General features: G+C 41.7%; 1 protein-coding gene across 2 annotated transcripts in view; it reads left to right on the top strand.

Annotated features, from left to right (window-relative positions):
- MAP2 (microtubule associated protein 2) overlaps positions 1-27,227 on the top strand; it is a 176,839-nt gene that overhangs the window by 99,294 nt on the left and 50,318 nt on the right. The window contains exons 5-10 of one of the 2 annotated variants that reach the window (XM_084819173.1): positions 13,260-13,265; positions 14,382-14,630; positions 19,003-22,332; positions 22,513-23,091; positions 23,299-23,505; positions 24,473-24,607. In XM_084819173.1, coding sequence (XP_084675299.1) covers positions 13,260-13,265; positions 14,382-14,630; positions 19,003-22,332; positions 22,513-23,091; positions 23,299-23,505; positions 24,473-24,607 — 4,506 coding nt within the window. Of the gene's footprint in view, positions 1-13,259; positions 13,266-14,381; positions 14,631-19,002; positions 22,333-22,458; positions 23,092-23,298; positions 23,506-24,472; positions 24,608-27,227 lie in introns of those variants that run through there. The other variant, XM_084819177.1, reaches the window with a different exon arrangement.

Below are 27,227 nucleotides of genomic sequence, written 5' to 3' on the forward strand. Positions count from 1 at the left end.
GGGGGGTTGATGACATCATCATCCCTGCTAATCAAAAAGTCATGGCACTTTGATCCTGCGAGTCCTGGCTCCACTACACCACTGTTTAGAACCTTGGAAAATCAGAGTTCTAAACCACACAGAGAGCCTCCATGAATACAAAAAACTCTTCCCTGCAGAAGTTCACCCTCATCATGTGAGAGACTGGGAGGAGCTGCATGATCTTTAGATCATGGGATTGATATTTGTAAGGAAGACTTAACCATTTCTGAATTGCGTTTGCATTGATGGAGGATATTGCTTTAACAATAAATGGAAGGAAGGAGCTTAAATGTGAAAAAGAACTATTTTTTATGCTGGAGGAAACCCTGGAGAGTAAGCTTTACAGATCAACTGAAGAAGGCCTCTACTGAATACAGCATTCAACCAGTACAAAGTTGCAAGCTCTGTGAATGCCTAGGCAACTTTGTTTCTGATCTTCTCCAAAGCAAATATGACATAGTGACCTGGTTTGCACATAACGCTAACCCATGGTTTATTTAACCCATGGGTTGTTGAATTCTGGGTTGTGATGTGTAAACCCCGCTTTGCTAACAAATCATGGTTTGTTAATCACAAACCCAGAAAGAGAACCCATGGTTTGTTGTTTGGTTGTGAACTCTTGGATATTTAAACCATGGGTTGTCATTGTGTACAAACCCAGAACTGTAGGTTATTCATAGGTTTTGCCAGGCTGCAGAGGCAGCAGGTAAAAGTAGTTTAAAAAAGCAAAAACAAAAAAACAGCCTCTCTACATTCCAGTACTACAGCACTACAAAGGCATCTAGGATACAGAGAGGGAGCTGGCGAAGGAGGAGGAAAACAAACAACCAGGGATTGAGAAAACAAACCACAGTTTGTTTGATTGTCCACCGGACAAACCCTGGGAACAGCAACAAACTGAGGATTAAATAAACCATGGGTTACTGCTATGTGTGAACCAGGTCAGTGGCTGTGTTTGGATATTGTGGTAAGGCAGATGTTTAATTAAAATTCTGGCTTACTGTGAGCAAGCCAGGGTGTTAGTGCATGCAGTTTGATCACTCCTGCTGACTCCTCCTGACAGCAAAAGTGGCTAAACAAGCCAGGGACTCTTTGTCCCTGACTTGGTTAATGTGACATCCAAAACTGAGTCTCCCCCAACAAGCCAGAGTTGTAAGCCAGGATTTTTTTTCTTGGTACTGTGTACTCACTCACAGTAAGCCAGATTTTTTTTTTTAATCTGTTTTACCATGGGAGTAAGGTAAGCCCAGTTTGCACATCACACTAAAACAAAAAAAAAAAAAAAGATGCACATAATGGGCAAATGAGTTTGTTTACATCCCTGCTCAGTAAAGAAAGATTGTGATGTTTAATCTCTTTGCTGAAGCATATTTTTTGTCTTAAAGAATCAGCCATGCCACCCTTTTTACACCTTACTTTTTGTCAGTGGCTGAGACAAATCTTAGATTATAGAAGTCCAGAATTCCAGGGGAAAAAGGTAGCAATGCCCTAGGTGCTTGTAGTACAGAAAACCATCATTCAATAGAAAAGTAACAGAATCTGATTCTAAGAAAGAGTCTTTTAAAAAAAGAAGACACTCCTATGGTCCAAACTAGATGTGACAGATGCAGCTACATTTGCTATTCTTGTGTCTGCCTGTTAACCTAAAAAGAAGTGGGTGGGAGGTCTACTATTTGCATAATTAAAAGGGATGCATGAGTGGTGGGAACTGATCCAGAATTCAACCAGGCTGGGGAGAAGCCTGATGAGAAGGGTAAGGTGAGTGCCTTCCAGCTCCATCAGCAGTGCATTCATTAAATATAAAGATTAGGCCCCATTCATCCACCAAACTCATGGGTCAGCGTGGGCAGACATGTCAGCAACCTCCATCACTTCTGTTTTGGCCTTGAGTGGAAGTGGTAGGATGGAGGATTTTACCAAGAGCTGGAAAGCAATGCTCTTATGTTACAAACTGTCAGATTCTGGCTGTATACCATTGACTTCATCATCCTTTGGGGATTAGACTGTATTTTTGCTTATGGATAGCATGATGAAAAGACATCCAGAAGTTTCAAACCCTTGTTTCAAAAACAACTGTAAAAAGTTTCTTCTGATGTGAAGTAAATTGATTTTTCTTTTAAGAAAAGAGAAAATATATAAGATTCCTTTACTCTTCCTATAGGCACACTGGAAAAAATAACAATAAATGAATTAAAATTCACAGTGTAATAAAGACTGTACCTTCCAGACTCCATTGAGCTTAGCATGGTTGGTGTCTTCCATCCCATGATGTTGCATCGCTGTCTAGTATATGTCTGCACGCTTCCATCCTCCTGTCTTGTGTTTTGTGTCTTTCTGTCTGTCCAAGTTCTCCCTGCGCTTTCTTCCTGTCTGTAGATGAAGGATCTGAGCCTGAGGATGAGGTAGGACCTCTTCCCACTGGTTCATGGCATGGGCCATTTGCCACAGGGGAGAGGCATAAATTCCTCACCCCCTCCATTTCAGTGTCTGTGCCTGATGATGAGCCCTACAATTCAGATGAGGAGCATTATGAGCAGCCTTTGTTCAGCTCCGAATGGACTGAAGCTAGTACACGCCCCAGTGCCACAGCCCAGAGTGCAGAGGCCTTGTTAGGCCATGAAGAAGGTGAACAAAGCATGGTCCCTCTCTCTTCCTCCTCTCCTCCACCCTGCCACACTATATTCATATCATCATATGTGTCCAGGGTTGCCAGGTATCAGTGTTAGACCTAAAGCCTCAGGGTTTTAGCCTCCTCGGAGTTTCCAGGGGAAGAAGTAAATGGCTGAGGGATGAGGATCAAGAGGAAAGGCTCAGGAGATTTTGTTATTACCACAACACCATGCCCATCATTTTCTACCAGGCACAGTCAGGCACTTCCCCTGATCTGCCAAATGCCATCAGGGTCCACCCCTGATTTGCTAGTCACTACCCTTTAGCTGTAGAAGAAGAAGGCCCTCAGGCCCTCAGAAGGCCTGGCAACTCTGTGTTGTTTCTCATGTCTTTTTCCTGAGTTGAAGGGGATGGGGGAAGGGAGGGTGACCCTTTTTTCACTTTTGGAGAATTGAGATTCCTGCCTCCCCACATGACAGGAAGCAGCCTTAGGATACAATTCAGCTGTGAGGTTAAAAAAGGACCATCTGACCTATTTGAATGGAAATGCCTGGACTTCTTACTATATTAGAACATCAGAACAGTAACCTCTCACCAGCCACTATACAATTTATAGAGCGCTATGAATTATTCCTTTTACTTCTGTAATGGAGTCAGTGCTGTGACCAGTGTAAAATGTCTAGTGAGCGTAATATATCTTTGTTAATGATGCACAGAATGACGCATCCATCCTGTGGGAACATGCATTAGAAATGCCTGGTGCGTTTTAAAAATAAATACAAATCTGGAGAATAGGTCTACAGAGCTCAAAACACAGTTCATAATCAGCATCAGTTATACCTATAACTAAAATTAACATTATGGTGCATTTTTACAAGTTTAACATTTTCCCAGTGTATTATATGTGTGCCTTATTTAACTGTAAACAAAATGGCACCTGAAGCCAGAGCCTGAAAAATATCCGTTCAGTGTTGGACATATATTGCTTTGATTTCCATACTGAGCATAACCATTTCTATTACTGCATTGCCCATAGTGGGGATCCAAAGAAATAATTTAGGTGCACTCTAGGCATGTCCAGTGGGATTGTTGACATTTTCTCCTTTGAATAGCAGGCCTCCATGTCACTTCACAAACAGCTTTTGAAATTCCCCTCATTTTCAAAAATGGCTTCCTGTGGAGGTGCTGTGGAATTAGTTGTGTAGTTCTTTTGTTGCAGAACCCAGAGTCAGAGAGACCACGGAGTGAAGGAAAAAGAGATTCTTTATTTAACGCGCGGGCTTAAGGCTGGAATCGTTTCCAAAGAGCCAGAAGCCCCGATTTACATTAGCACATTGGTTTTATAGACATTGTGACACATATGAAACGGCTCCTCCTCCCCCTCCCGCATGGGGTTGCAATCCTCAACATTTTTTCTCTTAGCACTATTGTTTATAATACAAGAACTGGGTTATAGGGTAGCCATGATAAGGAGAGAACAGAAGAGAACAGCAGAGAACAAGATATACAATTGTATGACCTTTGAATTCCTGTGTCTCGTCAGCTTACAACAATATATTCAAGGGAGAAAGAGCTCAGCAAGAACATGAAGCATGAGACTGCATGAGGCTACTTAGCCTGACCCCCGATATGGCTGCTACATTCCCCCCTTAAATGCATAATTTCATTACAATTATAGCATTTCTGATAACTATACAAAGCTTTTTGTGACATACATATTACTTAGCCTCTTGTTGGGCTATTAGAGCATAGAGGGCAGCAGTTTTACTAGCTGAGACATAAAACAGATTGGTTAAACAGCGCATAAGACAAGGAACGCAGAGACATAACAGAACTTTTATGAACAATACTGGTAGAATTAGGATGAACAATGCTTTTAAGCCAGCTAAGATCTGGAAGCCAAGGGGTTAACTAATTGAGCTAATTGTTTTGTCTTATTGTTTTGTTAGCTACTATATTGTGCAGCTTGTTGATCTGTTCATCTACAGCATTGCCATTATTAGTTAAGTTAAAACAACAGAGCTTTTGGTGTGTCTCACAACTTAAATGATGAAGAAGGAAGAGGTAATCTATACCAGCTCTATTTTCTAGAACTGCACCTCTTAGATCACGCAACTCTTTATTTAACAATGACAATGCTCGTGAGGTGGCATTTATGCTTTTGGCTAAGCTGCAAGCTAACCAGTTGTTCTTTAGACCATTAGCCAAGGCTAAACCTGGAACCCCAACTAGTGACATTGCTAAGGCCAATTTTTCTGAGTCAGAATATAACTGCACATGACTATTACAATTTTTAGTTAGTTGGAGTGCTCGAGGCTGCCGTTGACGGATTTTCTCGGGCTACAGGGGAAGAATTGGCACCAGTTCAATTGGCGGCTGAGGCAACATGGGTGGTTATCAGACAAGTTGGCAGGAATGAATGACCAAGTGCGGGAATTACATGTCTAAAACTATCCATGAGGCAAAAGTATGTGGGCATCATTAAAAGATATGTTTTGAATTTTATTTCAGTGGAAGGGGGCCAGGGATAGCTTTATATTTTCTGGAAAATTTTTGACAATTAAGCATTCGTGCACACGTAGCATTTGTTTCAGCAATGATGGGGGTGCGTAGAGTGAACTCTGTAGGGGGTAGGATCTTTGCAACTACGCCCCAATTAGCATTTTGGGAATAAGTTAAACTTACACCATAAACTCTTAACATGGTATCTTTTTGAATGTTCCCAGGATGTCTACAGACAGGTATTAGGCAAGAGCTAATAAGCCTGTTTGCAGGTATACCTCTTGGCAAACAAAAATGTTTTACTCTCGTGATGTTAGCCAGGTGAAGCCAGTAATTATCAGCAAATCACTGGGACAAACTTCTTTTTCCAGGGGCAGACCCCCCTTTTTGCACCTTATTAAGGAAACACAATGCAACACTACTAACACTACAACACGCATGTTTGATCTTCTTTGGGATCTGACTGTACGCTGGGCAGCTATTCACCTGGCAAGCTGCAGTAGGGTCTAGTCCCCTTCTTCAATTCTCCAGTTGCAGGTCTGACCGTACGCAGGGGGACAGTTTCCCGGTGTGTCCACAGTAAGGTCTAGCCTGAGTCTTCTTACTGCTTTTTCAGAATGATTTTTAAAGGATTTTCAGGATTTCTGTTTACAGTCTACTCTCCCCCTCTCGCTCTCTTGACTCGTGTCCAATGTATCTAGGGTTTAACTCTAGCTGCTTTCATAGCTGCGGGGGTGGAAAGTATGACAGTTCTGAGTTCTTTCCATCTGGGAGTCAAAGGGTTATTTTTCCCTCTTTAACTCATACTTTAACTCTTGGTTGGAAAGGATGAACTTCTGTGATGGGAATGGCTTATTTTTTTAAGACAAAGCGACGCTGGGCTTGAAGAACTTTGCTCAGTGTTTGAACTTCTTGTTTAAGGCTAACGTTTGCTTGCTTTTGATGCCACTCCAGTGTCAATCATGAAGTCAATGTCACTGCCTCTCACAGTCAATGTCACGGCCCCTCTCAAGCTGTCTCCCTCTTCGCCCATTCTGGCCCCTTTGGTTTTCTCCTTTGTGTATTTGATTTATTTTATTTGGGCATTCATGCCACTAATGTCCATCTTGTCCACACTGGGCACACTGGTTCTTTTTTAAGAATCTTCTGCCTCTGCTGGGTCTTCTTCTTTTCTTCTTTCATCCATGTCTTCTTGGGCCTCTGGGTTGAGGGAGGTATACTGGCGATAGGCATTTGAAAGACGCTCCAAGTACGCTCTGGGGCCTCGGTGGCACCTTGCAGCACTTTAGACACTTTGGTCATATTAACTGACTTCTTCATACCTGCTTTCATGGCTTCTAACAGCAGGGTTTGATACTGGGTGAGGCGCTCTAGCCCCACTTGTGTTTTGGGATTCCAGCGGGGGGGGGGGTACTTACAAGGAGGCTTTATTGGGTAACTTACAGCACACAGGCGTACTTAATGGTTGGATCAGACAGCTTCTCTGAACCACGAGCTATTGGGCTAAATGGGTTTTATACCATACATGTTACCCATGAGGCAGCACAACACTAGCAAGCATTTTCAGCATAGGCTAGAAGTGTTTGGTTCTCAGGCACAGCTTCCTGTAAACAATTTCGCTTCTCAGAGTGCTTGATAACACTTTTATTTATTAGTATGGGAAGACAAATTTTTTCTCTTTTTTTTGCTTTCTTTTTCTTTGCTGATCTGCCTGTATTGCAGATCATGTTTCAAACTTTTTACACAAAACTTTCTGCTCCATGCACCAGCCTTGTCTCTTTATTTGTCTTTTTCAAGTTAAACTTACTTAAACCTTTCTGCCTTACACTAGTCCCAATGACACACATTTGGGATAGGCTCTTCTTCTCCTTCTAGTTACATTTTCTTTATCTTAAAGAACTATTACATTATTGTGGCTACTTTATTCCAGGTAATAAGCTCCAGGCACAATCAGCTGCTTTTAATTTACCCTGGGGGCAACTATGGCCACGCTTCTTTTTTACAAATGTTTTTTCTTTGCCTTTTGCCTTTTCTTTTTCTCTCTTCTCTATCTGTCTTCTACTTTCTCTATTTTTTCTTTTCTACTTGCTTTTGTCTTTTCTCTTCGTCATCCATTGGGAACTACACTTAGTATCATTTGGAGTTGCAACTAACACTAATTTGCAAATATCACATATATTTCATGATATTTAAGAAATCATAAAATATACACAACAAACTTTTTCTGCAATTTAACACAATGAATGGAAAACACTTTTTGCATGGTAAGGCATGATGGAGCAGATCCAGCAATTATACTGCTCTTCTGGCTGAAAGCTCAGGGCTCATCAAAATCAAGGGAAAGGCATACCCACACACACAAAGAGTTCTAGGTCACCATTTTTGCATCAGCAACTCTATGCTGCATGAGTTTTAGCAGAAGGAAATTTAAAAGTTATAAATCAAACTTAGCCTGCTGTACACTGAGCTGACTACAAACATAGACACATGGTCCACAGCGATGAGAGTTCAAGTTTATCAAAAGCTTCACAGCACTGTCCATGGCAAGTCTTTGACAATTTAAAATTTTAGTTCATGTGCAGAGTGTCTCTAAAAAGCCCAGATGATGATGGAGGCAAACAGTGAAGGCTCTGGGCAATGAAGATGCGATGTTTCCAGCAAAGGCTCTCTACTTTTGCATGAGTTTAAAAAGGGAAAGTGTGGCCCTACACCCCTTTTGACAGACAAGGGCCTTTAACTTTTTAGCAAGGCCTCTGTCTAAACAGAGCGGCACAGCTCAGCTCTCTAGCCGTGACACTTTAACCTGGGCAACTCCTCTGTAAATTTTATTTTACTTCTGTCAGGTTCTCTCACAGACATTTTAAAAACTTACTCTTTTTTTTTTTTCTTCTAACCTGGTACACGAAAGCACTGAAACACTGAGTGCCGAAACTCAGGACGCTGGGGGGTGATGGGCATCGCTTTATACTTGCATTTTTCAGGCAGCCATTAATCTTCGGGAAGGCGGTGGGGTGATTTGCAGGACTTCAAAGGCAAGCTTCTCAGTTTGTTTGTATTTGTAAATCCCAAGCTCAAAACAGGACACGATGAGGTACAGGGCCACCAAATTCTTGCTTTGGCACGGGCAACAAATAACTCGGGTTAGCTTTCTTCGCTGGGGTCTCAAACAGGAAAACAGTCTTAAAGTTGTAACATCACTGACAGCGTCAGCCAGCCAGCTACACAGATCTCATTGTTTTTCAAGACAGTTGCTCCAATATCTTCTTTTCTTCTCAATCAGGTTGGGTCTCCCAGCTTACACAGTTTATTGCAGCTTCCAGGAGCATGGCAGTAGCGTGATTTTGGCTTGGCCAGGAACATGCTGTCTGGTTTCTCGGTCTCTTTAGCACACACACTTAGGCAGTGTAACACTGGACACTCAAATCAGTGAGATTTCTTCATTGCAGGGAATCCCACGGCAAAAGCTTAATGGTTACGCTCTTCAGAAATCATATAGCTGATGGTCAGTAGCTACAGGCTCTATGCAATTCTAACACAGTTCAAAGCTAAACACGGTTACCTTGACAGAGATCTTCAACATGGTCTTTCCGCTTCATTCTGCTTTGGGACAGTCTTATGGCACACTTTTCACTCGAAGAGGGGTCTAGCCTGTGCTCTGGGGGCTGATTCTTCACCTTTATTTTCTATTTTGCCTTCATCTTCTGGGTCTTCATTTTCAGTTTCCATTTCTTAGGGATTTTATCTCAATTAGGCGAGGTGATGATGTTGCACAACTCAGAACGTTGTGGGCAATTTTCCTGCCCCCCCTCTCTCGGCGCGCTAGGCTAACAGCTACTTCTTTGGCCTTACACTCTCACGCTCCCACGCTTTGTTAAAAGCCAGACTGTCCTGCAACATTTTTCTAATTAACAGCCTCAGATCTTGTTTTTTTTCCTCTCAGCTCGACCTTGAGCTTTTTGCTGTTTTCTCTCTTTATTCTGAATCTTTTTAAAAAAACCTTTTTCCTTCTTTGTTTGACATACATCTCAAGGGGGTGCAAGGTTTGCTTCCCCCACCACCCATAGCCTCCCTCCTAAATTGAAGACAGACACAATTAGGGAATGGGAATTGGTCAGTGAGTAAGGGGTCTCACTGGCCGACACAAGAGGATTTTTCACACCACGCACTTTGCTACTGGCCTGGGCACCCGGACGGTCAACGGTATGCGTCAGAAACCGCAGTAGCCAATCACACAATCATCAATCTCTCCACTACATCCATATGTCCCTGCCACCCACTTTTCCCACTTTTTACCAGAGCGGAAAACGGCTTCCCCAGCTTCCTCAGCTTCCTACTGAGTACTGGCGTGCTAGGTACTGGCGCCCACTCGGGGGTGTGATCAGGCCCCCCTTCTACCCGCAAGGAGTAGGTTCTTTTGTATACGTATACCACCAACACTGACCTTCTTCATAAGGCAGGGCCCTCTTTTTTTCTGCCCAGTGGCCTTTCTCCCTAAAGGCGGGGCCCTCTTTTTCCCATATACTTGCCTTTCTCCTGAAGGCTTCCAATGTGGGTTTCAACTCAATTGCAGCTGCGATACAGGCAGGGCTCAAGTTCCTTCCTCCGCTTCCCAAGGTTCTCTTGCTGCTCGCTGCCGTTTGGGCGATCCCGGTGCAGGCTTTCTCCCATTCACTCGACAAAAAGGTCGGTGGCGCCAAGAAAGGGAGGCATGCGCCGAGCTCGTCCTCCTGGTGCGGCGATCAAGAGCAGGCAACTGCCACCTGTCTGGCTCAGAGCCTGCCACATCCGAGTCACGGCACCATTTATGTTGCAGAACCCAGAGTCAGAGAGACCACGGAGTGAAGGAAAAAGAGATTCTTTATTTAACGCGCGGGCTTAAGGCTGGAATCGTTTCCAAAGAGCCAGAAGCCCCGATTTACATTAGCACATTGGTTTTATAGACATTGTGACACATATGAAACGGCTCCTCCTCCCCCTCCCGCATGGGGTTGCAATCCTCAACATTTTTTCTCTTAGCACTATTGTTTATAATACAAGAACTGGGTTATAGGGTAGCCATGATAAGGAGAGAACAGAAGAGAACAGCAGAGAACAAGATATACAATTGTATGACCTTTGACAAGATAAGGAATTCCTGTGTCTCGTCAGCTTACAACAATATATTCAAGGGAGAAAGAGCTCAGCAAGAACATGAAGCATGAGACTGCATGAGGCTACTTAGTCTGACCCCCGATATGGCTGCTACACTTTGAATCCTGACCTATGTCACATACTGAAATTTGGGCAGTTGCAAGCTCAAAACATGAGTTCTCCTAACTATTCCATACATCTTTCAAACACAGCAAAAGGTTATTGATATGACCAGATTACTGAAACTGAACTGACTAAAATGAGAGTAAGCACCATTAGCTGTGATCACCGTCTTGACTTGATCTTTACTTGCTTGATTAAAGGGAGCGGGTCTAGGGTTGGTGGAGAATTTCTCCCCGAAACTTCGGGGGGCCGAGCGCCAACATGTTCGGCCCCCCGAACAAGTTTCGGGGAGAAATCCTCCGCACCCCCCCTGCACCCCGCACCCCCCCCCCGGGACGGGACTTACCTTCGCCGAATGTCCCTCCCGGCGGCGGGTCCGGCCGGCAGTTCGGTGGGTGTTCGAGCGGGGCAGGAGCGGCAGCCGGTCTTTCGACCGGCTGCCGCCGACACCATTGCAATAAAAGAAAGAAAAAAAAAACGTCCCCTGATAGGCTACGTGACAATTCACGTAGCCTATCACGGCTAGATTTGCAAAGTCAGCCGTGATAGGCTACGTCAATCGTCACGTAGCCTATCACGGGTGACTTTAAAAAAAAAAAAAAGCGTGTACGGATAATGGCGGCCCCCATAGGGAGCCGCCATTCCCCTTCCTTATTTGGTCGCTGTAGTCTACGTAAATGTTTACGTAGACTACGGCGAAAATAAGGGCAACGCTATTTGCGTTGCCCTTATTTTCGCCGTAGTCTACGTAAACATTTACGTAGACTACAGCGACTAAATAAGGAACGCGAATGGCGGCTCCCTATGGGGGCCGCCATTAGCGTACGCGCTTTTTTTTTTTTTTTAAGTCACCCGTGATAGGCTATGTGACGATTGACGTAGCCTATCCCGGCTGACTTTGCAGATCTAGCCATGATAGGCTACGTGAATCGTCACGTAGCCTATCAGGGGGCGTTTGTTTTGTTTTTTTTAACTTCCGCGTTCGCGGCCGGGCGAGGCGGGAAGCCTCCTCCCCAGCCTGAATTTCGGCCGGGCCGAGGCGGGAAGCCTCCCCCCCGGCCTGAATTTCGGCTGGGCGAGGCGGGAAGCCTCCCCCCCGGCCTGAACTTCGCGGGGGGAGCAGCGAAGCGCCTCCCCCCCACCGCGAACAAGCTTCGAGAAAAGGTAAGTGACTTTCGTCCACCCCTAAGCGGGTCTCAAAGCATGAAACTCACTAGGACAAATTTTGAAGTAATTGTATGAGTTATGAATTTATTTCTGGGGTGATCTTTTGTTTCTGCTTTAGTGGAGTAATAGAATATAATTTTGTCCAGCTAAAATAGACTTGCATTATGTATTTGAAGAAATTACTTACAACATTTGACAAACTAATAACATGTCAGAAACAAGGAGTTATACTTTGTCCTGTATACTTACTTTTTATTTTCTGAAGATAAAAAAGGAATGAGAAAGATTCCATTTGGTTTAATGGTGCCTGTTGCAACAGAGAGTTTGCAAGACAATGTTCCAGAATTTATCTGCACTGTTATATAATAGCCCAGTTCAGACATAAGAATGAACAAACACAGATCGTTGTTACATGCATGATCTCATATGTTCCCCACTCCCCTTCACATGCAAGGAGAGGAGATATTAAGCTTCCATTCCCGATTAGGAACAGTTTGTTACTGCATCTGAACTTTGCAGATCATTGTTTGTTCAAAACACAATTTGTTAATGTGCCAGGCTATCCGGCCGGGATCAGAAACATCTGTCTGTCTGTCCGTCTTCTTCCTCATTTTTGTCATTTCTGTTTCAATTAAATAGCATGATATTCCATGTCTGTTTTATGCTCAACGCCTGTTTCAGCATGGTGCTTAAGTATGTGTGCCCTGTTCTACTGAGTTGCTATGAGTGTGGAGTCCCCAGTGCAGAGGCAGACCTCCACCACCTACAAGGGCTATGCCATACATTTCAGTGGTGAGGACAGCTCTGTACTTTGACCCCTTTTCACAACATGGAGCTGTACCTCCACCACTACTAGTTGACAGAAAGGAGGAATTTATGATATATGTATTGTGTGTGGTTCCGAGCAACCTGAATAAGTGTTGCAGAGTCTACCCTGCAAGGAGCATTTATTGTGACGCAGAGGGTGTATACGAACAGAGGTCTTATTCATTTTCTTTTTAGAATTTCCTGCTATGGTTACAAAAAATCATTCTTTTGTTCTTCATTAGTTTCTCATAGTAAATCTGTGGTTTAAATAGCTACACTGCATTTTGCTCATTTTGCCCAGCATGTGGCAAAACGTGCCTCTACACATCTCTAAAGCCTCTAGAGAGCCAGAACTGTTCACATTGCTGTCAATTTTACCAAATAAGAATGCGTTTTTGGTGATTTATTTATTTACTGCTGTATCACAAGGGCAGTATGCATTTTTTAAACCATAGGAGACTGCCTGTGCTAGGAGAATGTTTGTTTCTTTGTTTATCCTGAAATTTTAAATATTCATAACCCCCTTTCCATCTACCAGATCCACAAGGCAACTTACTGACAATGTGAAATAAGCAAACAAAACATAAACAACAGCAAGAAAACAGCATAAACAATAAAGCCACAGCAGAAGCAGAAATAAGACAGCTGTTAAATGGGGAAAGGTTAAATTCTCAGTTAACCCCAAAGGCTCTCCAAAACAGCAAGAATCTTCACTTGCCAAATCCCAGCAGTAAGGGAGCCAAGCAATCTTTCCTCGGGAGGGAGTCCAATATTCTAGGGCCTAACCACCACTAATAAGATATCCCTGTCTTGCCACCCATTAAACATCTAATGGCTAGGAGGACATAAAGCAGGGCCCTCAAAGATGAACTGAGTGCATGATTAGGTTCATATTGAAGAAGAGGGTCTCAGGTAGCCTGGTCCCAGATGATTTAGTAGGGCTTTAGAAAGACAAAACCAGCACTTTGCATTGGGTTTTTTAAAAAATAAACTATGACCCAGTGATGCAGAATCAGAGTTATATGCTCCATACAGCCCTTTCCAGTTGAAAATCTGGCTGGCACATTCTGAACTAGTTGTAGTTTCTAGAGAGTTTTCAAAGGCAGCCCTATGTGAAGCACATTACAGTAAACAAAAAAGTAGTTTATTTTGTTTGAATATTGATGCATCTTTTCCAAAATCATCTATCACCACCATAAATTTCCATTTCCATAGGTAACTTAGCCCAAACCCTTTCTACAGTCATTTCCAGTTTGGGTACAATAAAACATTTTCAGCTCCTCTTTCCCTCTAAAAATGTATTTTATTTATATATCTTTCACCAAAAACAAGGTTGTGGTTCAGCTGTCATGTTGCCTGATTGCCAAAACATGGTTTGGAAATTGGGAGCACCCTGCAGGCTCTTCCTTCCTCCTTGGGCTGACACATTTCTCCCTGCCTCCTTCCCTGGTTAGGATTAAGAAGGTTTCAGCATCAAGTCTGAACTAGTATAGCCATACTTATTGCTAACCATAGTTAGCTTCTAAACCCGAGATTGAAAGCAGGATTACATATTGGTTTCAGTCTCTGATTCTAAAGTTGATTATGGTTACTGGTAACTATGGTTATAGCAGTTCAGCTGGAACACTGAACCATAACTTACTCTAACTAGAGAAAGGATTGGGGCGGAAAGTGTAAGCCTACAGGGCATTCCCACTTGCCAAACCATGGTCTGGTGATCAGGCAGTATGACATCTAAACCAGACCACAGTTTTCAAGACAGAAAAAGAAATCCTTCAGCATTATGAATGGTGTTGTTAGCCATAGTGATGATGCTTCCTTTTAGAGAAGTAATGCAAGCTAACTTGGCTTCATAGCGCTTGAAATGGGGTGGAAGCTTAGGTGACACAAATGTGTACTTCCGTGCAGAGCTGACAATGTTGCATGTGGACAGTCTGGTTAACGTGTGTGACCTGTCTGTTAGTCTTGAAGGTGTTGCCTCACTTTTCCATCCTTTCCCCCTCCCTCCGGCTCCCCCCAAGAAGAGGAGGAAGAAGAAGAAGAAACAACAGTTAAACGTGCAGAGGCTGATGAACCCAAACCTGCTGTTCCCTTTGGTGAGGAATGTGAGGAAATGAGTGGTCCTGCTGAGCCTTTACAACAAGCAGAGGGTTTCAGGGAGGCCCAGCAGTATTCCATTCCTGAAGACCGAATGGCTCGTAAGGGGGAAAATGTAACCATAGTCGAGGGGGAACCCTCAACAGCCAAACTGTCTTCCTCTGGTGAGGAAGGTGTGTCCTCCTTAGGGACTTGCATGTGTTGGCTGCATATGAGCTGCTCTCAAGCTTTCTCCACTCTGCTCCATTTACTCTTCCTCCCATTTATTATCCTCATGATTAATGCTCTTGTTATTATGCTTGAAGAGTTCATAACAGGCAAGCCAATTGCTGTATGATGACATGGTTTACAACCACTGCAGCTGATTCCTGACTTTTTAAAACATTGTTTTTCTACTCATGTTACAGTATGCTATGCAGCCAAACTGATATACCACAAAGCCTTCCCTCCCTCCTCATTGCAGATGTGTTTGCCAGTCACATTGCTGATCTGTGTATATTTTTTTATTTCGTTTTTGGTGCAGAGGTTCATCTGCTTTTCATTTCAAGAAACAAACTGATTAACCCTGACTATGACATAAAGAGGCTGAATTTGTACAAATGTTTTTTGTTTGCAGTGTGCAACGTATTCCTGCTTGTGCTTCTGTACATTCTGGCTCAATTTTCCTAAGGCTATTGCTTCTTATGTCATATCTTTGCCATTCATTGCAGTCCACTGTGACCCTCCTTTGCCATTGCCAGAATTTTGAGTTTTCATCTACTTTACCCTTCCAAGTTGAAAACCCAGTGTGGGGAGAAACTTCACATGGTTGCCAATGCTATTCTATATCACTAACTCTAGCAAATCATACTGAAACTCTTTTACTTAAAGAAGAACTAACTACAAGCTTCAGGATTTGGTCTTCTAATTATTTTGTTTACTCCTGATTAACCAGATTAGGCTGTGATCCAAAGGTTTGCATGAACAACCACTCACATTTCTCTGCATACAGTTGTACAAGTCCTTGCACAAATAATTGTGCTAAGAATATTTGTGGAAAGCCTGGTTAAAGCTAAAATAGCTGAATATTTAGAACAGCCTTCACTAACCTTGTGCCTTCCAGATGTATTTGACTACAGCTCATAGGAATATAGGAAGCTACCCTATACTGAGTCAGGCCATCTAACCCAGTATTGTTGACACTGACTGGCAGCGGCTTGCCAGGGTTTCTGGCAGGAATTTTTCCAGCCCTACCTGGAGATGCCTGGGATTGAACCTGAGACCTTCTGCATGCAAAGCATGTGCTCTGCCACTGAGCCACAGGCCCTCCCATCATCCCCAGCCACAATGCCAAGGTTGGGGGTGGGGAGAGGCTGATATAGAACAAGTGTTGGTGCTGCAGAAGAATAAACGTGGCTTCTGTCTTGTTAAACTACTTTTTATAATCCCTTGGGGATGTCAACAATCATGTATGGCAAAGCTAGACATGACATGGGAGATCCATGATAGGACCTCCCTTGCGTTTAAACCGTGGGAGCTGTGTGTGGAGGATTTGGATTGTGACTGAAGCACTGGAGGGGGTTAACCTTTTCCCCCATGCCATGTTCCTGATTAAAATTCCTACTCCCCAAGCTGTTTGCCTTACAGGGCAAATAGCACCTATCTAGGGTGGTATGTGACTGTGATCAAGAAAATGCTATGGGGGAGGGGAAGGGTTACCCCCTTCAGTGCTGTAGTCCCAATCCCCCTCCTATGGTTGCTATTAATACTTAAAAAATAAACCCATAGGAGATCATATTCCCTGATGAGATGATTTACGTTACCTACTTGAACCTTTGCTGTAGCCTCCCTACTTAAGTCATAGAATAAGAGGATAGATTTTCGTTTTGTTCAGTAACTTCTCAAAAAAAACAGATAACAGAGAGTAGGAATAAAATGGCATCTCTTGCAATGGAAGGAAGTAAATAGTGCCCACACACACACACACACACACACACGGATCTGGACTGGTACTGGTATAGTTTAACTTATTCATGGCCTACCTTGAGATGACACCAAATTACTGAAGATGGTAAAATCCAAGCAGACTCTGAAGAACTCCAAAAGGGTCTCTCCTAACTTGATGAAATGTCCACAAAATGACAGATGAAATTCAGCATTACTGTACAAAATGATTCATACTGAGAAACAAAAACTAACTTCCCACGTTCTTTGATATGGTCTAAATTGTCTATGGCCTTTCTTGATATGAGTTATCAGCCTGGAAAATGTCATCTGAGTATGTTGTGACTGTGAAAATGATAACCCAGGTGACAAAACTGGAGAACCTTTTCTGTGAAAAAAGGCTTAAGAGGTGTGGGGGAGATAATATTTACAAAATTAAGAGCAATGTTAGAGGCAAGAGAACAGAGGTCTTCTCTCTCAACACACTAAAACCTGAAGTCATCCAAGGAAGTTAAGGACAAATGAAGCAAGTATAGCTTCATACAACACATAATTGATTTAATTTATTATTTATTTGTTTGTTACATTTGTATCCTGCCTTTCCTCCAAAGAGCCCAAGGCAGCGTACATGATCCTCCTCCTCTCCATTTTATCCTCACTACAGTCTTGTCAGGTAGGTTAGGTTGAGAGTCAGTGAGTAGCCCAAAGTCACCCAGTGAGCTTTAGATGAGTGGAGACTAGAACCTGGGTCTCCTAAGTCCCAGTCCAACATGCCAACCACTACATCACACTGGCTCTCATAAAAATATATCACAAAATTCAGCAATGGCCACTGTCTTAGATGGCTTTTTTTTAAGAATTAGACAGATCCAGCGAGACTAAGTTGCTCAGTGGCTATTAGTGATAATAGCTAAAAATTAAAGCCCCATATTGAAAGACATCATACTTTTGCTTATCATTATGCACAATTTGTGAATTTCCAGAGGCCCATGGCCAGCCACTGTTGGAAGCCAGAATTCTGGACTGGAAGGTGTTTTCCAGCAAGGCATTTATTTATATCAATTGTGCAACATATGGTGCATTAGCTTTGTGAAACAGCTTTTTCAGACACAGGGTTCTTATGCTAGCAGCTTGTGTTACTTGCACAACAGATCCTCTGCATGAGGAAGCGTGTTTCCCCATTTGGAACATGTTCTCTGGATCACAGCCCATGGTTTTTAACTGGCTTATCTCAGTGCTCTCACAATGCACTTTATTACTGGACTTCTTCATCTTGCCTAGTCTGATGAAGCTACGAGATCATTAAAAACAATAATGGCAATGTTGCAGAATGAAGCATTTGTGGGAATTAAATCAAATGCAAAATATTACCGTAGACATATGGGAACATCATTCTTGTTGTGATTAATTCTTTTTCAGTGTCCTATTCCTAGGTTTATAAGGATGCTAACAACAATATTTACATGTTTTTCAGAACAATCTTCTACATATTAATCAGAAGTAAGCCCCACTTAGTACTAGAGTTTACTCTCAAATAAGTGTGCACAGGATTGCAACGTTAATAATGCATCATTTTTATTCCTTCAGAACAAATGAAAGATTACTCTTGTTAAATGCTGAACTAAAATGGTTATTGAAATACTTATCTATACTGAAAAATCAGAATTTTGCCCGATATTTTTCAGAGCATGTTTTCAGACATGTGTAAGTGGATAGATATTATTGTAACATGATGTGGTAGACTAGACTGTGCAGGCCCAATAACTGACTGAGGGATTGCAGCTTTATTGAGTTTGCCATAAATTTTTTAGGAAAAGCATCATTATGTAAAATGTTACCCAAAAACATAAAAAATCAAAAATGGTCATTTCTATGATTTTGAAATCAGAAAATCTAAGGCCTGGATTTTTCAACAATGTGCTAGATGTTGCAGTTGTATTGATTTTGTTTGAAGCAGCTGTAGGTGTTCACCGTTTCTTAAAATGTGTATTTCAAAGTATGACGAATTCAAGGTTCAGCTCACATTTTACAAGAACAGTTTCATGACAGTAATGTTTTTTATAAACATCTGAAAAATGGAAAATGTTACTTCTGTAACAAGTGGAAACTGGTATTTATATTGCTATGTTACCATTCATTGGTTCAACTCAGACAAAATAAATGATGTCAGTAAATGGATTAGGAGTTTGAATATTAAATACAATACTTATACTGCATATTTCAAACTTATATACAATTATACTTTGTAATTGTAATCCAGAATTTATATTAACTTCATTTCACATTAAAGCATACTAATATATGAAGTTGGCTTTTATCTTCAGTATAATGATTAGGAAGAAACTAGCCTGTAGAAAAGTAAAATAATTTCTTATTCAAGTATAGGTAGGTTTATGTATATAGCACAGATTATTAATTTACCTGAAAATCTTTGTCCCTCTAAAGGAGAATAAAAGCCAACTGTTTAAAACAGATCTCTAAATAGGTACGCTTGTTGCATGTGGCCATATTTTTACCACTCTGCCATGCCAAATGATGCTGTAAACTACTTTACTGCTGCCTGTAATTGCTTTACGTAATCTGTTATAAAATCCAGTGAAACAACTACAGATTTACTTGCAGCCTCGAAGATGGAAATCCAAGCCCAGGAAGGTACAGGCCTTTTCGCAGCTGAGCCATTAGGCACAAAGGAATCAGAGAAAGGAAGTAAGACTAGTGAGCAACCTATACACGATGCCTTAGTTCTACAGCCAGCAAAAACAGAGCCTATAGAAACAACCGAATCACAAAGCAAAAGAGAAGAGAAGATGCTTCCAACTCTGTCAGGAAAGACTTTGGATGAAAGTCCACAAAAGAAAGAAGACAGTAGTTCTGTAAAAACAGATATTGATTCTACTGAAGAGTCACGTCTACATCAAGAACAAAAAGATTTGTTGACACAATTGTACAAAGAAAGCAAAAGAGATGAAAAGGCCTCAGAGGCCCAGAAACCTGCCTTCGAACCACTACCCTTGAAGTCTAAAGATGATCAAGTCAATATTAAAAAAAGTGACTTTACCTCTCCTGAAAGTATAGGTTCTTCTTCACCTTCACAATCTACAGTAGATATAACAGGAACAGTTAAAAGTGCCCTTTCTTCTGAAACTTTACCAGCTGTTCTACATAAATCTGAGCCAGAAGATAGTAACAAAATGATGCAAATATCTACTGCTAAAGAGATTGCCAAAGACATTTCAAAAGATCAAAAAATGGACAAAGAACAAATTAAAAAACAGGAAGAAGAATTTGCAATGGTGACAACTCCTATCTCACAACCAATTACAGAGCAAATACCCAGCCAGAAAGTTCCTGTTTGGGAGGAAGAGAAAGATATGACAGAAGATGAAAGTGATGAAGAGAGGTACTCTGTTTCCAGTGGGCAAAAATCCAGACCATTAGATGATCAATGTTTTGCAGCTCGTGACCAGCAAACAGCTGTTTTGGATAAAGAAGTAATGAGAAAAGAAACAGATCCTAAGAAATCATTTGATCCTCTCAAGGCAGAAGAACAGTTGGAGATAACTGGGGATTCAACAACACGAGATGTTAAAAAAGAGGAAAAACACAGTGCTGAAACCTTCACAGACAAATTCAGCCAAGAATTATTTCCTGAAAAGGTTGAAGAGCCTTTAGATAAAGCTACGTTGTCTGAAACAATGGAGAAAACCCCTTCTGAACCAAGCAAAGAATCTCTGCAAGGAAAAGATCCTGGAAAGGATGGGAAAAGGGAAATGTTTTCAATTGCAGATTCAGAAACTCACAAAATGCAGATAGAAGAGGATAAATCAGGAATGTCTACGTATTTTGAGACTTCCACTCTTAAAGATGAAGCTATCAAAAGTGACATGCTACAGCAAGGCAATGATTACTATGAACTGAGTGATTCTAAAGAACAGACCTATGACCCTTACCATAAAGATTTCCTTGTACCTAAAAAAGACACTGAGGAATATCAGCCAGAGGCATACCAACACCCCAGGATACCTGCTCATGAAGTGGGATATAGTACTCTTGCTCAGGGCTTCCCAGAAGATGAATCCAAGGAACCTAGATCTCCTGCAGAAAGAATGTACACTATTGACCCAAACGTATATGGGGATAAGAGAGAACTCCATAGTAAAAATAAAGATGACTTAACTCTAAGCAGGAGCTTGGGGCTTGGCGGAAGATCTGCCATAGAGCAGAGGAGTATGTCAATTAACCTACCAATGTCCTGCTTGGACTCTATAGCCCTGGGGTTTAACTTTGGACGTACTCATGACCTTTCACCTCTAGGTTCGGATATTATGGATAATGCTAGTGAGGATGAAGGTGATGATTACTTGCCAGCCACCACCCCAGCAATAGAAAAAGCTCCCTCATTCCCAACAGAGAGCAGGGAAGAAGAGGAAGAAGAAGAAGAGAAAACTGAGGAGTCAAAGCTAAAAGAAGGGGGAGAGATCCAGGTTGAGCCTTTGTGTGAGTCAGCCTTTCTGGCTAAAGATTATTACAAAAATGGGGCTGTAATGGCTCCTGACTTACCTGAAATGCTAGATTTAGCTGGCACGAGATCTAGACTAGCATCTGTGAGTACAGATGCTGAGGTAGCACAAAGGAAGTCCATTTCTTCAGAGGCAGTTGTAGAGGACAGCAGTGCAATCCAGCACCTTATGGCTGACGAGAACCACATGACTCTAAAAGCTGACAGTCAACTAGAAGATTTAGGTTACTGTGTTTTCAATAAGTATACAGTGCCAATGCCATCTCCAGTCCAGGACAGTGAGAATCTGGGAGGAGAAAGTTGCCCCTTTGATGAGAAAATTAGAAGAGGCGTAGTTGCAGACTTCTCATTAATAGAAGTGAAGTTGGCAGCAGCTGAGAGATCCAAAGAAGAAAAAGACATCTCTGGTGACTCAGTAGTTTTGGGCAAGGACTTTGAACAGGAGAGAAAAGCTATTGATAAATTAGATACTGTATTAGAAAAGAGTGAAGAACACACTGATTCTAAAGAAGGCTATTCTACTGAGGACACTGAACATGAAATAATAAAGCCTGGTGCACCTTTAGAAAGTGCAGATGATAAAAATCTAGTTGGGCTGGAAGAGAAAGTTTTGTCATTAACAGAGAAAGAAGAAGATGCCATTCATGTTGCTGCAGAGGTAGACAAGGCAGAAATCCCCTGTAAACCAGACTATGATGCTATAAAGCATGATATGGATTCTGCTGCTCGGCAAGTTGAACAGGAATACCAAAGTAAGTTAGGAGCTCATGCCACTGAATTTGTTTCAGAGCAGGGCACAGAGGATCAAGAAAAGACCCTCTCCACATTGCCCCAAGAACCCACTGCAAAAGCAGAACCTAGTCATGTGAAAGATGCCACCAAACTGTCTGAAGCAGAAGTTAAGGAAAAAGGGCCTAAGCCTGACCTTGTGCATCAAGAAGCAGTAGATAAAGAAGAATCTTATGAGTCAAGTGGAGATAATGACCAAGTGCAAGAGAGCTTGCCTGGAGAAACTTCCAAGCCATATGATGTCAAAATAGAACCAGAAAGCCCATCTCTGTCAGAAGAGGAGATTGCATTACAAGTGCTAATAGAACAAGCAGTTACAGAAACACATGTATCTAAAACTATACAAGAAGAAACAATTGAAATTCAAATGGAGAACATACCACAGCCTAAGGAAGATCATGTGGAATCTCTGGAGTTAGCTGACTCTATGAAAACTGAGGATTTACCGTGTGATTTAAAATATGAGACAGTAAGCAGAGAGATAGAAGGAGAAAAACAAGAGAAAGAGATTAAACAAGCAGAACAAAAAGAAGAGATTAAGCAAGCAGAAAAACAAGAGGAAGAGATTAAGCAATTAGAAGAACACAAGGAAGAGAGTATGGTAGAAGTAAAGCACATGGAAGAGAGTAAGCTAGAAGAAAAGCATGTGGAAGAGAGTAACCTAGGCAAAAAACATGTGGAAGAGAGTAAGCTAGAAGAAAAACATGAGGAAGAGATTAAGCTAGAAGAAGTACATGAGGAAAAAAGTAAGCTAGAAGAAGTACATGAAGAAAAGAGTAAGCAAGAAGAAGAACTTGAGGAAGAGAGTAAGCAAAAAGAAGAACATGAGGAGGAGAGTAAGCAAGAAGAACAAAAGGAAGAGAGTAAGGAAGAGGAGGAGGAGGAAAAGATTAAACAAGAGGAAAAAATTAAGCAAGAAAAAGAAGAAGATGAAAAAAGTAGACAAGAGGAGGAAGAGAGTAAGCAAACAAACCAAGAAAGATGTGTGGAGAAACCTAGGGAAAAGGAGGAGGAGGTGTGTAAAGCTGTCTCTGTAGAAATGCCTGAACTCAAAGGAGTGATAGAGTCTGTTGTTACAATTGAGGATGACTTCATCACAATAGTGCAGACAACAGTAGATGAGGGAGAAACCGGCTCCCATAGTGTGCGCTTTGCTGAAGCACCACAGGCTGATACAGGAGAAGAAGGTTTCCATCCTGAAGAGGAGGTGGACATGGAGGTGGAGGAGGTAGCTGATGTTGAAACAGAGACGAAAGAAAGCTCTCTGGAAGTTCCTGGCTCACCTGAACGGGAAGAAATCCCATTAACTGATTACAAGACAGAGACGTATGACGATTATAAAGATGAAACAACCATTGACGACTCCATCCTGGACACCGACAGCATATGGGTGGATACTCAAGGTGTGCCTTACATTTTTTCATTTTTTTTTCCAAAATAATTTCCTAATAATGAAACAATAATAATTAAACGTAGTGCATTCAGGAATGTTGTTAAAATAATGTCAATATGAAGCAACCTGAATATTTTTTAATTGAAATCCCACCGAAGCACAATTAATATTTTTACTAATCCTATTTTTGTTGTTATAATTTGCTCTGATCCTGCAGATGATGATAGGAGCATCATGACAGAACAGTTAGAGACTGTTCCTAAAGAGGAGAAGGCAGAGAGAGAATTGCGGAGACCGTCTCTTGATAAGCATAAAAAAGAGAAACCTTTAAAAACTGGGAGAGGCAGGATTTCTACTCCTGAAAGAAAAATAGCTAAAAAGGAACCTAGCACAGTCTCCAGAGATGAAGTGAGAAGGAAAAAAGGTTCATGTAATACTCACTCTTTTTCCTTTCATGCCATACTGTGAGTTGTTCAACTGTTTTACAAGAAGGGTATTCTAGCAGTACTGTCGCACATTTTAATCAAGGATATTCATTTGTGTTAACAGCAAGGCACGCCTCCATCACTCCAGTTTTATGCTGGTGGTATTCTTTTATGGATCAGGTAAACATTCTGTAGGCAATTCATCTCTATCTTCTAGGATTAATTAATACCAAAAAATAACACCAGCATAAAGTCACATATGTACCTTTATATCACTAATGTCCTGGGTAGCCACCTGGGAATATTTCCATCTCATTAATTGCCAAAGTGCCCATGTGAGCTCTCACTTTTACTCCCATTGTACAAGAAGGGCAACTGAAAATGGGAGGCAGAGACTTATCGATGGGTATACAGGAGGTATGTGGCTTCACAGGGATTTGAACCCTAGTCGGTGTCCAGCATTCTGAACTGGACCATACTGCTCAAACCAAAATTGGGTCTCAAACCTGCAGATCTGTCAATGACCTAAAATAACCTTTCATTGTATTTAACTGTGCAAATCAGTATACTCTTCCTGATATAGTCCTGGGAGATGCCCAACATTGAGGATATCACAGAAGTCCAGACAATGAAACAGATACGATTGCAACCTCACAAAGTAAAGGCATGGCAAGCACATGCAGACTGGAGGAGGGATGTTGCACCATGCCCCCATTTTGGCACGATCCTATGCACTTTGAATAGGATGTGCCCGGCTTGCAAGAGATATATGTGGTGACGGGTGGAATGGCGTCTGTCACCCTATAATGTGAAGCTGTAACACCAGCTACACCTACTCTGGCCCTTGGTAGGTTCAGGTCCTATGGCCAACTTGGCCCCAGCAGCCAATATGTTATCATGTTGAAATATATTTCCATTTCTAATTTTGTTATCTCTGATTGTATGCTCTTGTTTTCTTATCTATAGCTGTGTATAAGAAAGCTGAACTTGCTAAAAAAGCTGAGGTTCAGGCTCACTCTCCCTCCAGGAAAATCATTTTAAAACCTGCTATCAAACATACTAGACCAACTCATCACTCCTGTGTTAAGCGGAAGCAGACAGGTGACTGTGCTGTCTTGAATTTATGCAACGTGGCTGGCAAACATAGACATTACTATTGGTGTTATTATTTGTAATCTCATTGCTCAACTGGCTGCTCTAGTTTTGATTTTGATTTTTTTCCCTCTAAGACTTTTTCTGCCATGAATGATACTGCTTTTTTTTGTATCATGCTGTTCTTTTTGTTTTTATTTTTTAACAGAGGCCATGGTCATGTATGCTTCATGCTTGGATTTCCCAAATTCTGCACTTGTTTCTTGGCATTGTGGTTTGACAGTGGTGTTGTAGAAATCTTTCCATTTTGCTTTGTTTTGTTTCACTTTTTTTAATTTTCATTTTTGCTCTGTTCTGGTGGGAAAGTGCTAATGGCTTTAAACCATGGTTTACATTTTTTTTCATCTATTTCCCTTTTTTTCCTCTCATGCATAATAATAAGAAGCATTTCAACATTGTTCTAGCTTGTATTTATATTGTGTGCATTGCCTCTTTCAAAACTATTACTGTTTTATGTGTTAAACATTTTATATATTAAAGCACAAGACCTGCAGGGCAAATTGAGCTCTGTCACGAAGCCAAAAGAGAAGAAATCGGCAATCAGAACAGTGGACATATTTGAACATAACTTCCTGAGTATTAATCTTTGTTTGTAGTGAGGAACCTGGAGAATATAGAAGGAGAAAACGGGGGATTCTTGCAGCTTATGCACATATCTGTCGTCATTTAGAGAATGAGACTCTTGGGCTATGCAGTGCTTTGCAGGCAAAGACCGGAGGGATAAATGGATACAATCCACAAGGAACTGCACCTACGCATATCTCTTTGAGTCATGAAAGAGAGGATTGGTTTTGCACAACTATCAATCATTTTTGTCAGGGTCAAAATTGTTGGGCACCTGCTGAGGGTCCGCACCCCAGCAAGGCCCACTGACATGAGCCCCCTGGAGTTGCTCCTTCTCTTCACTATTGCAAGCTCCTTGTTCACCTGCCTCTCACTGTAGCCTGGACAACAGTGGTGGCGAGAAAGGAGGAGCAGTAGATGCCACTGCCTACTCACTCACTGTCTGTCTGCCTGCCTGTCAAGCAAGCAAGCAGTAGCAATGATGAGAAAGAGAATGAGGAGCAAAAGCAGCTGGGGACAATGGTGGTGAAGGTAGACTCATGGAGGGAGGGAGGCCTGAGGGTGTTTTGCCTAAGTACCTCCAAAACCTGGAGCTGGTGCTGATTTTAGTCGGGTTTACAAGGAAAGAATTAAGTAGAACATGTATATGCTCCATCTTTGTTTCACTCACACAAGCTCTCACACACAAACACACTGTCTTTGTTGCCTACACATCAAAGAGAAGAATGAACACCCCCTTATTCTCTTTAGAAAGATATTACGAAAATTACCTCCTTGCATCGGATAACTTTTCTAATTCAAGGAAAATGGCTTTTTTTCTGGTAATTCAGAAATGTCCCCCCTTAATATTTTCTTAAGGTATAAGATTGTAAAATGTGTGTGTCATTTATTAGCTTACAAATGAAAAGACTCTTCTTTATAATAGACTATATTGATGCATCGCCAACCTGATGCTGAATAGCGTCTTAAAGCTACAATGCTTAAAAAAAAAAAAAGTTTACCTGATCTACATTGAAGTTGGCCCTTCAGTTATGTTTATTGGGGAAAATCTATATAAAAATAGCTACACAGATTTTTCCTCATGTTCAATCCCACAAAAAAAGACAATACAATTTAACAAGTATGTGATCAACGATTGCATTAGAGAACATTTTGTGATGTATGCATGCGCATACAACTGCTATCTGGATAAGAATTTGGAGAAGGGGTGTGTGTAAATCAACCATAGCTCTTGGCTTTTCTTTTAGATGTCATGTCTTTTTTTAAAAAGTCATTTGTTAAACAAATGTGAAAACATTACAGTTAAAAACACACACAGACCTAAAACAAAAATTCAGACCTAAAATATTGCAACAGCATCCTTTCTTCAAAGTTCTCTTGGGGCGCATATTTAGACAGAAAAAAATCCTACAACTCTCAGCATGCCCCAGCCAGCATGTGTAGGATTGTAGCCTTAAAGTCTCCTGTTAAGGGTGTCCTGGTCCCATACTGGAAATGGGTAAGGAGGGACTCCCTTTCTTTTAAAAGCCTTTCTGCACTATCGACAGGTGGGTGGGTGCACAGTGAATACGCACGTTTCCTCATTTGTCATGAAGTCTGCAGTGCCCCCCACCCTGGAAGCTAAAATATACATCCAGCCACATTTCTTAAAAGATGGGGAATGGAGGGCAGAGTAGCATAGCTATGTCTACACACAGAAGCCTGCCTTCCCCTCTGGAGCAAGACTAATCCTACCTCCTCTACACTCACACACACACACACACACACACACACACACACTACATGGGTACAAGATACAGTGCTATTGTTGCTGAATCAGGCCTTTTTACTGTAATTGGTGACAGGCTTCTGTTTGATCATAAGGAAAGGCCCAAAGAGTTATCTCTGCTGAACTGTCAACTCCACAGTTTCTGTCTTTGACACCATCACCTCCACTTGTGCTTGATCTCCATCGACCACCACCTCTGTCAATTATGTTAGAGCCTCCCCAAATTTCTCTGAGGCT

Source organism: Heloderma suspectum, chromosome 1 (assembly GCF_057233095.1).
Source record: "Heloderma suspectum isolate Gila_16-S chromosome 1, 16-S_ref, whole genome shotgun sequence".
Lineage (NCBI taxonomy): Eukaryota > Metazoa > Chordata > Lepidosauria > Squamata > Helodermatidae > Heloderma > Heloderma suspectum.